A 16732-nucleotide genomic window follows, 5' to 3' on the forward strand; every position below is an offset into this window, starting at 1 on the left:
TGTGCACATTTTCTTACTGAGATGTTTATTCACAAAAATATATTCAGTTACAGATCTTTTCTTTACGTAGCGTTTCGTCTGTGCTTTTAAAAAATCCTGTCCACACAACCTTCATTTAACAAACTACATCCAGTCGACATGAAATGACAAACATCATCATCAGTACGTCAAACTTTGAGGTTGAATCCTAACAGGTTAAACACGACGATACAACAAACACATTTCAGTCAGAGCTTCAGTTTGGCTTCTATTAACAGTTTTAGAACAAGTATCCTGAGGTAATCGAGTTTTGAAATATGAGGAACATTCTGACACAAAAACATTGAATATCCATCACTTCTATGAGTAACACAACAAATAAAGAAATAAGTTGCTTAGTTTGTTCAACCAACAGTCAAAGAAACAGAAACCATCTGGGAATGTTCTCGTTTCCTGTCGCTGTAAATCAAAGTGACGATGACTCGGATCAGAAACGTTCGCGTGTGTCAGATTAATAAATACGATGAATAACTTCAACATTTGTTTTATCTTCTTCTCTAATGTTCTCCCAAAGAAGACACACTTTAAGAGTAAACACGGCTGCTTTTCACAAACGTGCTGCTGAGGCCGCAGGAGTATTTCTACTCTCGACATGCCGAGTGGAGGCTGTAGAGTCTCTGGATCAGCGCGTCCTCCAGGACCCTCAGGAGAACCGGTGCATCCTGGTCCTGGGCTTCCAGCTCCAGGCAGACAGCTCCCAGCAGCAGGCGGTGGAAGTCCTCCCGGTCCAGCAGCAGATCCATGTTCTGCAGGAAGAATCCTTCACAGAACCTGCGGAGCTCAGATCCTCCGTGACGCTGCAGATAAAAAAACAGGCGCCATTTATCTTTACGAGTCTGAAGAGAAGAAAGCTGTATGAACAGTTAGAGTGAGTAGAGTAGGTAGAGTCTCGTCATCACGTGTTCTGTCGTTGTACCTTTGCAGTCCGGTAGACGTCGACAGCGTTGTCCAGAGTCACGCTCTGAGACAGTTTCATCTCACAGCTCCTCTGCAGACCTCTGAGCTGGAAGAAAGACGCCACCGGCAGCAGCTGCACAAACACACGACGGTTAAAACAAAGTCTGAAGAAATCAGTTTAAATATTAAGATGACGAGAACACGACTGTCAGCAGTGACTGTGTGGCCCGATGTCAGATCCTTCGCTGATCAGTGATACTCAGACTCTTTATATTCATTTGTCCTTAAATCATCACAGCATAACAGTGACTTCAGGTTTCAATTTTACTGTCCGATTCACTGTCTGAACCCTACGGAAGCTGTGAGGGGAAGGTGAGAATGTGAGAATTGTTTTCTTGTGATCAAAAAAAAACAAAAACAACTGACTTCAGTTGAAGTGAAGATGTTTCCATGTGAAAAGAGCGAGAAAACACAAAGCACAAGTTTTTTTTTTCTTATGAAGAATTATTTTTTCTTCTTCCTGTGGTGACAAAGACATTTCTTCACTTGGTTACACACGTGGAAAAACAAGCAGTGTTTTTTTTCTGTGTGAAACAATGAAAACAAATGTGTCAGTCTTCACAGTTTTCTTTCTGTGACTGAGAAAAAAAAATCCTTAAAAAAAAAAAATCTAGTTAATTTTTCTTATTAAAAATGAAAAAATAATACTTTCAACTCAGTTCCACACATGGACAAAAATACATGCTGTTTTTTCATTTCGCTGGGTTTTTTTTGTATTTTTTTCGCCTTCAAAAAAATCCTCTTAAAAATTCTTGGGGATAAAAAAAAAAATACTTTGAGAAACATTAGAATCCTCTGTGTTTTTGTATGGGCAGTTTACTTTATTCTAGCAGAACCAGGAGTGTTTGATTAACACCTGTGTGCCTCTGATCGAAACACTCAGCAGGTGAACAGGTGAGTAGTTTTACCTTCACGGCTTCAGAGTGTGACAGCGTCAGTCCTTCAGTTCCTCCACAGTACAGAGACTTCATCATGATCTGTGGACACACAGACCTCAGGTCAGCCAGCTGATGAACCAAACAGTCACAGGACAGGAAGGTAAGTGAAGCCTACCTGGAAGGTGCTGTAGGTCATGTGACTGATGTGGATGATGTCATCAGGAGAGTCGCAGAGCATCCATCGAAACCTGACGCATCAGAGCAGAGTTTTATTTTGAAAATTAGAATGATGGAGACATTTTACTAATCTGTCCTGTTAAAATACAGATTTTTTTTTACATTTACAAAAAATGAAATCTGGTCAACACTTTTTCATTGTTGATTATTTTCAGGATTGACTGATTAGTGATGATGTCTTTGACCCAAATGTTCAGTTTACTGTCACATGGAACAGAAACCAGAAAAATCATCTTGACTCAAACTGATTAATAGTTCATGTAATTACTAATAACTAATTTAATTTATTTTTAATTTAATTTATTTTTACTTTTATGTCACCTTTAGCTGATGTGTAAGAAAAAATCTTTACAAATAAAGTTTGAGTATTTTAAAAAAAGGCAGAAGTTTTAGTTTAATGTTTCTGAGATCGACTTCAAAGTGAAAATGACTCAGAAATGTCCCCGTGAACAACAGTCGTGATTTATGTTTATCAAGTCAGAAAAGTGATCAGACCGTTCAGACGCCGACATCAGCAGCACCCGGTGAGCGAAGAACGGCCGGCCCTCCACCATGAACGTCACGTCTGACATCTCCTGGTTGTTCAGGAAGTGAACATCTGAGGACAGAGAGGAACATGTAACCTTCAGGTGTTCGCCCGGTGGACGGGTCGGTACAGGACAGGTGTGATCAGGTACCTAGCTGTGTGGACAGAGTGACGTCCGCGGGCGGGACGGGAGGAACCGGAGAGCAGCCGTAACACTGAGCGAACACAGACGCCAGCCGCTTCGTTATCACGTAGTCCTGCAGAGGAGAAGCAGCAGGAGGTTCAGACTGCAGGAACGTCGTGGTTAGAACTTCAGCACAGGTTCTGGTGATTCAGCTGTACCTTACTCGTCTCCAGCATGCTGAACATGAGCGGTACTCCTGTGGAGAGCAGCTCGGGGCTGTAGTCCTCCGTCCTGATGGAGCCGAACTCCGAGAGCAGCGAGACCACGACTTTGTCCCTGCACAGCTGCTGGGCTCTGTGGAGACTCTGCAGCCAGATGTGCAGCCTCCAGGGAACACCTGGACACAGCAGGACGGGGAACACACTTATCAGACCGACCAGAACCAGAAAGTTCTGCTGCTCTCCTCATCACCGACTCAGCAGCTCTGACTGGACACGTTCTGGTACCTGAACAGTCACTGCACATCGTTTCCATACGACTGCAAGTCATTTATTTAGATTAATACACCTGATGACGTCACGACTCACCCATCTCTCTGAGCTCCATGGTGACGTCCAGGTATCCGTGCTCGGCGCTGTAGTACGCCGCCTGCTGCAGGGCTTTCATCCGGGCCTTACACAGTCTGGGGACGGAGCTGGAGGAATGATCGTCTTCATCCTCCTCCTGCTCCTCCTCCACTCCTTCAGCCAGGATCTCCTCCAGAGACAGGATGTCCTCCTTCCTGTGCTGGTGCTGCAGCAGCAGCCTCCTCAGGACGTTCCTGCAGAACAACAGAGGAAGGCTGATGATCTGACGGTTGCTCCTCTCGTATTATCGAGTCTCACACAAGACGGAAAGTCAGATCCTGATCATTTTTGCGAATCCTCTGCAAAATGTGTTTCACTGACTGTTTCCACTGTAACTCTGGTGTCTGAGGAGCTCACCTGTGTCCGTGTGCAGCCGCGTAGCTGAAGCAGTTCATGTCCTCGTACAGTGGAGACGCCAGTGAGTTCCCATGATGCACTCTGAGCAGAGGGTCAGCGCCGTATGTGAGCAGCAAGCTCACCATCTCATAGTCACCTAACAGAGAGAGAGACGTCATCTGTACCTGAACATGTTCTGAACCCACCTGTTCGTCTGTTCGTGCAAATCAGTCTTGAATGTTGTCCTGCGTTTAACTGAAGAGTCGTGATCGTTTCCAGAGTTTTGTTGTTTTGTTCAGACAGCGATGAAGAGGAGATTTACTGTTCTCTCAGGATTAAATCAGCTGTGTGGAAATATTTAGAGCTTTGTAGAAAAGACAGATCAGCCGACAAACAGGACGTCACACTCAACAGTCTGCTAAAGTCACGAGAGCAACATTAGCTCCTCTATCATCATCATCCGACTTTATACGTGATGAAGCTGCTGCCTTCGCTGACAGGATACCTGCAGCAGCAGCGAGCTGTAGTGGCGTCTCAGCGGAGCTCTCCTGACCGTCCAGCAGGGCTCCACCCTCCACATCTGCTCCGGCCTCCAGCAGCAGCTGTCAGGACGACGAGACGACGTCGTTAGAGACACGTTCATCACTGAGCTGCTTAAATGTTCAACACTTCAGGACACTTCTACATCACAGGTGGATTCACTCTTAACAGAAACACGCTTGTTTGAAAAATATTAAATACAAAAGTTAGAAAAACTATATTTTGCCTTAAAAATCGACATAAATCAAAGTGAATGTATCCATGTTGACTGACACCAGGTCTCACTTCAGTAAACCAGCAGATGTTCTGATCTCTATGAACTGTTCCGTGTTCTCACCTGAGCCACAGACAGGTGACTGTGCAGCACAGCGAACGTCACAGCAGCCCAGCGCCGACTGCCGGGGTGAACCGACGGGTGTCTGACGGAGCAGCCGGGGACCTGAACACACCACGTACAGTGACTTATTAACTGGTAAAGTTCTCACCAGCAGACACAAACAAACAACCGCATGTTTTGATTTAATGCTGAATTTACAAGAAGGATCCAGTGATTCAGAATTTGTTTCACAGGATTCGTTAAAAGTTTCTCCTCATGAAACAACTTTTAAAATCACTACATCTGCTGCTGACACTGGGAGGTTAACAGAGACCCAACATGTCATTTACATCACAGCGAAGCACCTGGACATGAAGGAGGACGTCAGGTGAGTTTACCTGCAGGTCCAGGTGAGCTCCGGCCTCGATGAGCATCTGAACCAGAGCTTCATCTCCCGCTGCAGAGGCGTACATCAGAGGAGTCATTCCCTGCAGGAACAAACACATCCAGAGCAAACTGTAAAAGTGTTTCTGTTGATGACACTTTCCCTCTGACCAATCACAGCCTTTGATTGGTGACACAGAAGCAGAATAAAACCCAGAAGAATTCAGGTAAGCTCGTCTTTACCTTTATTAATCATGCTTGTTGTTACCCGCGCTCTCACCTGGTCGTCCATGGTGTTCACCCCCTCAGCTCCCAGGAGCCGTGTGGCCTGTTGGACCAGGTCGGCTCGGCCACACGAGAGCATCCTGAAGCCCAGATCCAGCTGGAACTTGGCCGAAGCCGCTTCAGAGTCCAAACACTTAAAGGACTGGAAGCAGCACTCAGACCTGCAGGACGCAGGCGGACACATAACTCTGGTTCTGCATCATCAGCTGATCAGCAGTGACTGTACAGTCCTCCGTTTTCTAAGTTCTACATATGCACATGTGATCCAGTGCACTTTCCTCACACAGAAAAAAATAATCAAATTTGTTCACGACAGAATTTTTTTCTCTCTCTCACGTGAAAAATTGTGTTTTTTGTTCATCAACAGTTTCACAAAAGTCTTGTAAATTATTTTTATTTATTTTTTTTTGTGGAACAGAGTGAAAAGTTTTTCATCCCAAAACAATGTTAGAAAAAGTTTTGACTTTGTTCCACAAAATAAAATGCTCTTTTTTTTTCTTCTTTTTTTTTCTTCCATAAACAGAAAAAAGGGTTTCATTCAGTTGAACACAGGAGAAAAAAATATTTCTGAAGAAATTCTTATCTTTGTTTATTTACTTACTTACTTACTTACTCACTTACTTACTCACTATGCCAGTTCCTGGCAGAGAAATAACAACAACAGACGGACAATAGTTTTTGTCCATGTTTGGAACCAAGTGGGGAAAAAGTTTCTCTACATTAAATAAAAAAAAGAAAAAAAAAAGAAAAAAAAATTGGAACCAAGTAAAATCTTTTTTTCCCTTTTCCACCCCCCCGAGAATGTTCTTTTTTCCTGTGTAAAAATACATTTTTCTCCACAGAAAAAAATAATAAGTTCATGTTTTTTTGTGTGTGTGTTTTCAAATAAATAAATCAAAAATGAAAGAAAAACAATTCTGTGTGTGGAAAGAAAAATTTATCAAGAAAAAGTTTTTTTGTGGAACTAAGTTAAAAAAAAAAAAAAATGTAAGTAAAAAAAATAAAGAAAAATTTCATTAGAATCAGTTTTTTTTCCCTGTGGAACCGAGCTACAACATGAATTTTCATGATTTTTTGTCATATGTGGAACTGAGTGAAAATAAGTATTAAAAAATATATTACTTTTCTGTGGAGAAATCCGTATGTTTTTGGATCAGTTCCACACATGGTAAAATTGAAAATGAATTTTTCCATTTACAAAATGTTTTTCATGACAGAAAGATCAAGAGAATTGTTTTTCTCATCTATGGTGCCGAATGAAAACACACATAAAAAGACTTTTTTCTATGAATGAAACAACTTTTCACTCAGTTCCACAAAATTACAATTTTTTCCCCACACATGAACGGAAACATAGAAAATGTTCCCCAGAAAAAAACTTTCCCCTTCAGGACGTCCACAGCCTGCAGACTGGTTCAACTGAAACCACGTCACGTACGTGTGTGCTGACTGGCTCTTACTTTAGCTGTCGGGGCTCACAGTCCAATCCTGGGAGGAGCTGCCTGGCCGTCTGTCTGACATCATCACTGTCCACCAATAGGCTGTGGCGATGTTCAGCGTGCACCACGGCGACTCGGATCCACTCCATGAGAGGAGGGAGGAGCAGGAACGGCCTGCAGGAGGAAATTACATTTTGTTATTTGACTCGATCTTGAAGCAGCTCACAGTTTGTTTGTTTTGTGTCTTTTATCCAAAATATGCTCACAGTTGGATAAAATAGTCTTACGACACACACACACACACACACACACACACACACACACACACACACACCTCTCTCTGTTGAGCGCCATGGTCGGAGGCTCCAGGTTTGGATTTTCCATGGACTCCATCTGTGGGCTGGACAGGAAGTAGTAGAGCGTTCTGAGGGCGTCCGGGGCCCAGGATACTGCCGTCTGATTGGCTGAGCGGGCGGGGCTGATGGAGGGGCTGGAGCTGCGCAGACGCTGCATGTGGTGCATCGCTCGAGACACCAGATCACCTGCAGGGAGACGAGAAGCATCAGCATCACCTGGATGTGCACACAAAGGTTCAGTGTCCTCTTGGACTGAATCATACTGGTGTCATTAAAGGTGTAATTCATAAAATATGACAAGAGTTCAGAGATAGATCTAAAAACACAGAGGGCAGCAAGTTCCATATATTCTATACATTCAGTCACTGCCAGCTCCCAGATGTCCCGAGATGTGAAGACACGAACCAAAAATCTCTTTGAATTAAACAGCAATAATCTAAATGTAACTGTGAGGGAGAAAAGTACAAACAATGACTCGAGCATGTCTCGACCGCGGTGTGTTTAAGTGCTTCGGGGTCACATGAATTTGTCAGCAGACGTCTATAAACCGGCCTGAACAGCGACGCTACAGACCTCTTTTATTCTCTCCATAATGAGCTACGGTGGCCTGTGAGGTGTGAAGGTGCCCTTTGTTTCCTGGATACAAGCCTCAGGTTGTTACGTAACGAGGGGGAGCTGACAGCGTCTAACGACCCGTCCCAGGAGCCCGATGCCGGTCACAGTTTAAACACACACACACACACAAAACACAGGAGCTGACTGTGACACACACACACACACACACACACACACACACACTTACTGAGCTCGGCGATGCTGCCCACACAGGTAGCCAGCAGAGCCTGCTCCAGTGTCCGCAGCTCCAGCTGGATGTAGGCATCCTCCCTGCTCTCCACAGAGTCCTCGGGAACCTTCGTGTACGGGCTGACATGGGCCGGCAGCGACAGCTCACCTACACACACACACACACACGCACACACACACGCACACACACACGCACACACACACACACAGATGAGCTCCTTTGTGTTTTGAAGGGTTTTGCTGACTCTGATCTTCTTCACAATGAAGCGGCTTCAGTGAGGACAAAAGAAACTGAAGCCTCCTGCAGCAGCAACACATCCAGCTCAACCAGTCACTGTGATCATGTGGGAAGAAACACCATCACCACCATCATCATCATCACCATCATCACCATCATCATCATCACCAACATCATCATCACCAACATCATCTGAGCCTCAGTGGAGAACCACCAGCGCAGCTTTGTAACTCTGACGTCTCTTTTCTTTGTTGATAAAACTTTTCTTGGATATTTTTCTTAATCGCCAAATTAAAAAGCATTTTTGTTCTCTGAAATGATACAAAGACGCACTGAGCACTTAAAGATAAATATATGATGACTGAACTGAACCAACCGGAGCTGATTTCTGTCTTCATCAGTGGACAGAAGAACAAATACAACTTTAACAAAAAGCTTCACAGTAACAGTCTTCTTCCTCGTACACAAACCGGCTCCAGTTTACAGAGGAGGACCTGGACCGGCCTCCACATCACTCCTGGTGCTTAACACAGGACCGACTGCTGATTGAACAGATTCATCACTCTGACCTGGAAAACACACCTCAGCTCTCTGAAAGTGGCGTTTTGTGTGGAAGAAAGAGGCGAGTGTGGCAGATAATTGGTGCAGATTGAGCCGCTGTGTTTACAGACAGAGCGAACAAGCATCTATTCATGAAACACAACAGGAGACCAGTCTGCAGCCCACAACACAAATCAGCCCTCTAATCCTTACCTGTGTAGTCCTGAGCCCCCAACACACACACACACACACACACACACACCTCAGTTAACACTGCCCTGTTCACATCTAGAATCAGAGTGATTAAGTCATTTCCTTCGACTCTCTCCTCGTGTGTACGTGTGGCTGAATAAAAACAGAACAACCCCCGAGTCTGCAACCTCATCCTCAGTGTGTGTGTGACTGTGTGTGTGTGTGTGTGTGTGTGTGTGTGTGTGTGTGTGTCCCAAATGAAAACAGAGGCTCAGTCACCGGGCCTGAAAACAACAGCTCTTTTCTGCTGCGTGGTATAAAGCTGCAAGTGTTCGGTTCGGACAACAGAACCACAGAGAGCAAAGGTGTGTGTGTGTGTGTGTGTGTGTGTGTGTGTGTGTGTGTGTGTGTGTGTGTGTGTGTGTGTGTGTGCGTGCGTGCGTGTGTGTGTGTGTGTGTGCGTGTGTCTAAGCTGAGTACAGGAGAGCAAACAGAGTCCTGATCGAGATCTAAACCAACATCTTGTTCGTAAACGCAGAGTTGGACGGCAGCAGAGCTCAGCTCTGTTTCTCGTCTTGTCTCGGAGTGAAAACCTTCAGTGGCTGTGTCCAGTTTCCAGTGTGAGATCTTCTCCAGTGAACAGAACCCATGTTCTGTTGGATTGTTTCCTTCAGCTCTCACCTCAGGCTCATCCAGAGGAAGAGGTGACCGACTTTACTACCTCAAATTAAGTCCGTCTTAAAATCTGAGCACCAGACCGGCTTAATTAGACTGGTGTCAACAAACCCACAGCTTCATGTCAGAACCTCTGACTGTCCAGAACAGATCAGCCAATCACAGCTAAGTATGACGGACAGGAAGCAAACCAGCTTCATCCATGTAAACCAGTAAACGATCACAAAATCAGGGAGCCGAGCGTTCAGTCAACTTCTGCCACTTTTCCACCAAAATCAGCATGTTGATCCGTCTAATCAAGCATCGACCCAACACTTCCTGCAGCCCGTCTGTGAGTTTTATCTGGAGCGTTACGTTGTGTTTCACGTCACGAATGCAGCGTAAACATCTGTAACAGAAGAGAGAACAACAGACTGCATCCTTCCTGTATTAACGCGCCACCACTGGATGACGACGTTGCGTCCGGGTCTTACATTTAGATGAAAGTCGAGGTGATAAAAGCTCGTCTCACCTGCAGAATCAACTGACCCGGGTGTAAATGCAGAGTTTAAAAACTCCACCTGCACATAAAAGCTGATCTCAGCGGGTTTAATGGGACTTTTAACCAGTGGAAAAGTATTTCAGAGGTAAAAACTTGACGTTATTTGCTCCTCACAGCTGCTGCGTTGACAGAAAATCATGCAGACAGGACGGATTTATCAGAACACTGACGGGTCAGAACAAACAGCTAAATCCTCCTCCAGCAGACGTGTTTTCAGGCCGACTGACGGGAAATGAAGAAGCCATTCAGTTTGATCAGGCCATCTATGAACACGACAAGAAAAACACTCACGCAGGATTAAAAAAGCTCAAAAATTAAAAAGACAACGGTGGGATTTGAACCTCAACATTTCTTTTCTGCGCTTCCAGTCGTGCTGACGTGAACCAACTCTTCATCCAGCTCTCAGTCATGTCAGACACGCAGGCAGAATTGGCGGGAAGACTTTGTTTTAGTAGCGTAATCTGGTTAAAACCTGCGGGCGCTGCGTCTGGAGCCGGCGTGGACACAAGGCTTTACAGATGTGAACACGGAGCCAGAGGTCAGCGGAGACGAGGGGCCGCGACCAGAAGAGCAGAGTCGATCACGTCTCATTAAAACATCCACAGGCCTCCTGAGAGACACACCACCGCGTCTGGTGTTTAATTAGAGAGGCGTGTAAAGTCATCAACCTCTAACTAATCATTCAGTGAGAGCCGCTTCATCATCAACGCGCCGGTCGGTTCTGTCCTTCTATCTCTGGGTGGATCAGCCGGAGGAAACACTGCAGCCGGGCCTGAAACCTCCTGATGTGTTTTATAGTTTAACACACAGACCACATGGAGACGACATTACGTGAGGTTTGGATTTCTCTCTGCTCCGACTCTGTAATCAGACTCGGTATCAGACACTTTGTCCAGCTGCTTCTCTTCACTTCCTCTTCAACCAGACGAACTAACGACTCTGTAGACGTGAGCGCTGATCTACAGTCAACAGCGTCGACCTGTTTCAAACCTCACAAACTCAGTATTCCTTATTTTTTTTCTCCAAAATGTTCCAGAACCTCCAATAAACAAGTTACTAGATTTGCAGCAACAGGTTTTCACGGTAATAACCATCTCAGAACAATTCCTGACATTCAAGAGAGAAATCTATATTTTTAATGCCATGAAAGAATTCACCACCGTGGATAAGCAAACATACAGTACATCTCCATGGACATCCATGTTTGTACTGATACCACCAGAGGAAGCTGTGAGCTGAGGATCAGGACGGACTGTTAGAACTGATGTAACTCCTGAATTAGCAACAAAAACACAAGCACCATCAAAAAAGAATAAATAATCACATGTTGACTCCTCAAACGCTCCCAAACTGGTCCGATCAATCACTCGATCAGCAGAAATGTAGCCTACATGCATCCTGATGACCGAGTTAACATTTCCTGTGAACTGCTGAGACATCTGAGTTTAAACACGTCAGAGACGACACGAACATCCTTTAAAAACGTATCGTATCACGCTGATGGCCCGACTCTCGTGTCCGGAGGTCAAGGAGATAGTGGTGGAGTTACAGGTGAGATCACGACATTTGTAATTGTGACACTGATGGATGTTTTTATGGGAACCTCGGAACAATTTCCTGCTCAGTTTTTAGCAACAACAACAAGTTTTTAGAGGCAAAACACGATCTTTTCCTCACCGACCGTGAACACAACACTGCCACTGCAGACAAGAAAGAAACTTAACGTTGGAACAAATCGACGGTCTGCAGAAATCAACGCAGTCAGCGTTTATTCTGGGACAGTTGCTGTTGCAGCCTTTTTACAGGATTTGCTGCTTTGACATGAAATGCAGGTTGTTAATGTTTTAGACTCGCGGCTGGACAAAAGACTCAACCAGAAGACGTCAGTCTGGGATCTGAGTAACTCTGATTTTTAGACGTTTCATTTTCTCATTTTTGCGTCACTGTAACTTTCATATCTGGAGGTTATGAACTGTTCGTCGGACGAAACAAACAACTTAAAGACGTAACAATGAGTTCACTGTTCAGATGTTTGACATGTTAAAGTCATTAAGTGTTTCTTTTCTTTCAGACACCTGATCAGACGCAGGGACGATGATGTAAATCTGCTCACTGTAACGATCTCTGGACGATGATGATGTTACAAGCTGTGCTGCTGGATCCTCTCAGCAGGATCTCTCTCACATTTCACTGCTGGGATTTACTTTTATCATCTCAACAGTTTGGTGTCGCGTTGTGTCTCTGCGCCTGTGTGTTGTGTTGTGTTGTGTTGTGTTGTGTGTTCTGCCTCTCCAGCAGCTGTTTGTGTAGCCGAGCAGACCACAGTGGACCTCGCAGCTCGCAGCCTGAGTGGGAATCAGAGCTCCTTTGTGTCGTCGCTGTGGGTCAGAGGCTAACAACACTCACTCACTTACTTTACCCGCTTCTTCCTGTTCGCTCTCATGGGAGACGCGTTAGGAGCTCATATCCCAGCATGCAGTGGGGCAGGAGGCAGAGAAACACGGTGCCTTTCAGGGGAAAGGAGGGGTTGTACTAAGCTTTTAATTATGTCCTTTTTGACACTTATATGTATTCTGGGTTTTAAAACACACACACACACAGAAGTGTCTCTTAACAAATGACAAACTGAACTGAGCACCAACGACAACACAACACTTCTGCTCACTGACTGACGACTCGGCCCGGAAGATGAAGTAAACTCCTCTGTACTGGACACGACACTGAGCTCTTCTCATGCCTCCATTTTGTGCCTCCTCACACACACACACACACACACACACACACACACACACACACACACACACACACACACACACACACACACACCCATCGCAGCATCTGACCGCAGATTATCAGAGATGATTTTCTGCTTCCGGATCCGTTTTTACCCAAACTGCCTGCTTCCTGTCTGAGGGGGTTTTCCCGTCACACTGCTGGTAAACTTCTTCGCCTGCTGCTAATTATCTTTATCATCATCATCATCTCGATGACCCTCTGAGCAATTTAACTGCTCTGTGACAACACTCAGCTTTAAAGGAACAGTTCACCCAAAAATATAACCTCAGTCCTGCTCCTGATGATATAAAGTCAGGTGAAGTGTTGTAGTCCACAGAACATTTCTGGAGACTTGATTTAAAACATCAGTTGTCTCTAAACATTTCGTCTGCTGTGATCATAGTCTGCAGCAGAGAACACATCACTAACTGATCTGAGATCAGATTTACTCCTCTGTTAAGATGGGATAAAAACATGATGTGGCTGCAGGAGCTGGTTTGGGATCTCCGAGCTGTTTTAATATTGTTTCTGTGTGAGTGTGTAAAGTTGTTCTGCTGCACATCAAGTAGCAGCGAGCAGGAACAAGAATCTCCTGACAGAGATCAGCTCACATGTGAAAACACACACGTGTTGTTTTGGGTGATGGACCGTGATTGTTTTCACTGGTGAACATTTGACATGTCTCACACACACACACACACACACACACACACACACACCTCCTCTGTGAAGATGAATCTGAAATCCAACTTTAAAATCAGCTTATCTGCATTTTGTTAGGAGACATTTCAGTTAAAGTTGTTTAACCGTCTGTTTCTTCTTACATGTTGGAGAATTTAACAGAATATCACAAAATTAAAATAATCAAACCTGCAGTTTCCCAGAACCTGAAGATAAAGTCTGAGAAACATTTCAAAACAAAATGATGTTCAGATTAAAGCTGGAAACACTGAAGCGAGTTTCATGACTGACTTCATGATCGATCATCATTCTATGTGTTTGACAACAGCGCATGTTTCTCCTTCTTCTCAGTGTATTTGATTATATAGAGTATTAAGAGATCCTGTCAGGAGTCCCTGAACTCACCATTCGCGTTCCTGCCACTCATCAGGTGCTCGTACACCTGCATCAGTCCCCACAGCTCCGCGTCGCTGTTGACGGCTCCGTCCAGCAGCTCCGCGGTCACCGGGCAGCAGGTGAGCGCGCCGCCCCGCTCCTGCTCCTCCGTCCCGGCCAGCCGCGCCGCCTGCAGCGCCCGTCCGGTCACCTCCTCCATCAAACTCTCCACGCAGGCTGCCAGGCAGACGGCGGCGTACTCGTGGACGCGCACCGACACGCGCGTGTCCACCATCCACCTGAAGAAGCGGCCCACGCACAGAGTCAGCCCGCAGCGCGCGGACTTGCTCCGCTGGCGCGCGGTGTCCCCGGAGCTCATGCAGTGCAGGGACACGGCCCTCACCGCGGAGGAGACGCACCTGTCGGCCAGACCCCAGCTCAGCACGAGCCTCGCCGCGCTCTGCACCTCCAGGCGCGTGCACCGCCTGTGGAGCTCGCTCAGCCGCTGCGCCTCCCGGGAGATCCGCACCAGCGCCCTCCGGAGCAGAGCGGACAGCCGGCGGACAGCCTCCGCGGTGAACGACGCGTCCGAGCCGGCCACACGACGCACGACTTCCCGCAGCTCCTGCTCGCTCCAGGGGTACTCCTCCAGCTCGGGCAGGCAGGGGCACCTGGACAGGGTCTCCGCCGCGTCCTCCGGCAGCGTGCTCACCGTGTCCCAGCTGCCGTTCCTGCTGTACAGAGAGCCGGCCTGCTGCCACCAGCTGCCCCGGTGAGGAGTGCTGGTGTGCGGCACAGACTGCCTCGACCTGCCGGAGGAGGACAGGCTGAGGGACGGGCAGGGGTCCCCGGCCACATAGCCCGAGTCCAGGCTGAGGTCCTCCAGGGTTTTCACCAGAACACTGGCGGACATGATGAGGAGGTTTCTCCGCTCTGGTCTCTTTACGCGCAGTGAAGGACAGATGGAAAGTTTCCCATTAAGTGAAACTTTCAGTCTCAGTTGGAAGATAAAACTCAGACTGTAACTTCCTGTCAGAACGCTGCACGAGACTGACCTGCCGAGACACCAGTCACCAAAATAAAAGCAGGATGAGACGCGCTTTACGCACGCGGACCAATCAGATCCAGAGTCCGGTCTAAACTCAGGTGGAGTTCTCACCGGCCCGCAGCGCCGCCCTGTGGCCACAAGACGAATCACATTAACATGAAACAACTGCTGACAAACGGCAGAGGTGCGTTTATTCTCATTATTCACTCTCTAGTGAGACTTCTGGTTCTGATTTTCAGAACAAAACACTTGAAGCGTGTTTATATATTTCATTGTGTTTGATTTACTACACACACACACACACACACACACACACACACACACACCACCAGACATATATATTATATATGTATATACAGTACCGTGTCTGATGTTGTGACAATAAAAGTTGATTTTATTTGAGCATTTTATTTTATTTTAACGGAAAAACTAACTAATGACTTTGGATTTCAGAGAGAGCTCTGATGTTTGACAAGAGATTCGACCTGAACCCAGTGACGTCAGCGTCACCTGGTTTTACCCAGTGTCTGATTTTTAATCAAAAATATTGATAAAGAAATGAATTGGTCTCATTTAACCAGAATAGAAAGAAAATTGAGTCAGTGGATCAGAGGAAACTAATGAAAGAAATGACAGAATAAAAATGTCAGACACGTTTTCAGACCAATCGAACGTTGTTTTTTTTTAATGTTCTGCATATTTCACAGGCTATATTGTATTTACCTTTCCACGTAACATATCATGTTCATAGTACGTGTTTATTACGATTCAACCTTTATGAACACGACACCACTGGTTATTTTTAAGGAGAACTCCAGCCGTGGATATATTTGAGGGGCCGAGCACCTCCAGACGTCCAGTGTTGGGAAAGTTCACTTTCTACTTTAACTACTAAAGTTCAGTTCACAAATGTTAAAATGAACTAGTTCATTTTGAACATAGTTCACAGTTCTTGTTTTATCTACAAATGTTGCTGTGAGGTATCATGTTTCTAAATGATCGCCACAGCCCATATTATTGTTATTATTTCATCAGTTTACACAGAGAAGCTGCAGCTGGAGATGAAGCCAGCGGAGCCGCTACTGCACGCTGGTCATGTGATCCGGGCGGTGGAGGATCTGTGTTGGCTCGCTGCTGAGCGTCTTTTAATGTTTTATTCACTCGCACATGAGGGAAAGACCAGCTGGTGCTTTGAGGCCGTCCGCACGAAAACGCACATGTAGAGCATCGTTTTGTCCGACCGACCACACGGATCCTGAAAACGCAGTCAGGGTGGAGAAATCAGAAAACGCAGCCGTCCAGTTTTCATGTGGACCACCGATGACGCCATCGCTCCACCCCTCGACCTCTGAACCCGCGACGTCTCATAACAACAACAACAACAATGGCGGACTACTGTTTGTGTTCGTGTTTCTTGTAACTCACTCGCCTTGTAGCCGACTGTGAGTCGCAGCAGCAGTTCGGCCTCATTACTGGTCCACACAAACGGTTCTGGTTTCCTTTTACTCGCCATTTTCTTCTTATTATTATTGTGTTCGGTTTCTTCTTCTACTGTCTGTTTGTAAATAGCGCGCAAGCTTAATGCGCATGCTCCGTGTCTTCTTCTCCGTTCTTGGTGAATCAAGCGCCACCTAGAGGCTGGAGGATGAACTACAGCGTTTTCGGTCGTTTTCAGTGGATCCGTGTGGACGCAAATATTCTTGAAACGATGACGAGGAAGATGGAGAAAAAAAGATCGTTTTCGTCCGTGTTGACGAGGTCTCTGAATCAGATGTCAGACTTCAGCAGAGCCTGATGACGAGCAGATCCTTTAAATCCGG

At 45.9% G+C, this 16732-nt stretch overlaps 1 protein-coding gene across 2 annotated transcripts; it reads right to left on the reverse strand.

Annotated features, from left to right (window-relative positions):
* Positions 1 to 4: 4 nt before the first annotated feature.
* On the reverse strand, positions 5 to 16498 carry LOC119018203 (ankyrin repeat and BTB/POZ domain-containing protein 2-like). Of its 2 annotated transcripts, none has more exons than XM_037095700.1 (17): positions 16338 to 16498; positions 7846 to 7995; positions 7022 to 7229; positions 6709 to 6861; positions 5244 to 5409; positions 4978 to 5067; positions 4601 to 4702; positions 4229 to 4325; positions 3745 to 3880; positions 3349 to 3581; positions 2980 to 3158; positions 2789 to 2894; positions 2607 to 2709; positions 2050 to 2122; positions 1905 to 1973; positions 956 to 1069; positions 5 to 836 (listed from the first exon to the last, which is right to left on the reverse strand). In XM_037095700.1, exons 1-17 carry the CDS (start codon positions 16423 to 16425, stop codon positions 621 to 623), a joined length of 2283 nt encoding a protein of 760 aa, XP_036951595.1. In that variant the 5' UTR covers positions 16426 to 16498; the 3' UTR covers positions 5 to 620. The 2 variants fall into 2 exon arrangements, with proteins under 2 accessions (XP_036951595.1, XP_036951594.1); XM_037095699.1 differs by lacking the exon at positions 16338 to 16498 and adding an exon at positions 13895 to 15232.
* Positions 16499 to 16732: the final 234 nt, after the last annotated feature.

Source organism: Acanthopagrus latus, chromosome 4, assembly GCF_904848185.1.
Source record: "Acanthopagrus latus isolate v.2019 chromosome 4, fAcaLat1.1, whole genome shotgun sequence".
NCBI classification, from domain to species: domain Eukaryota; kingdom Metazoa; phylum Chordata; class Actinopteri; order Spariformes; family Sparidae; genus Acanthopagrus; species Acanthopagrus latus.

Coding starts and splice junctions, on each gene's coding strand:
- LOC119018203 (XM_037095699.1), bottom strand. CDS start 14,777: ATGTCCGCCAGTGTTCTGGTGAAAACCCTGGAGGACCTCAGCCTGGAC. Junction 3,582..3,744: donor GCGGCTGCACACGGACACAG/GTGAGCTCCTCA, acceptor GTTGTTCTGCAG/GAACGTCCTGAGGAGGCTGC. Junction 1,974..2,049: donor TGACCTACAGCACCTTCCAG/GTAGGCTTCACT, acceptor GTGTGTCCACAG/ATCATGATGAAGTCTCTGTA.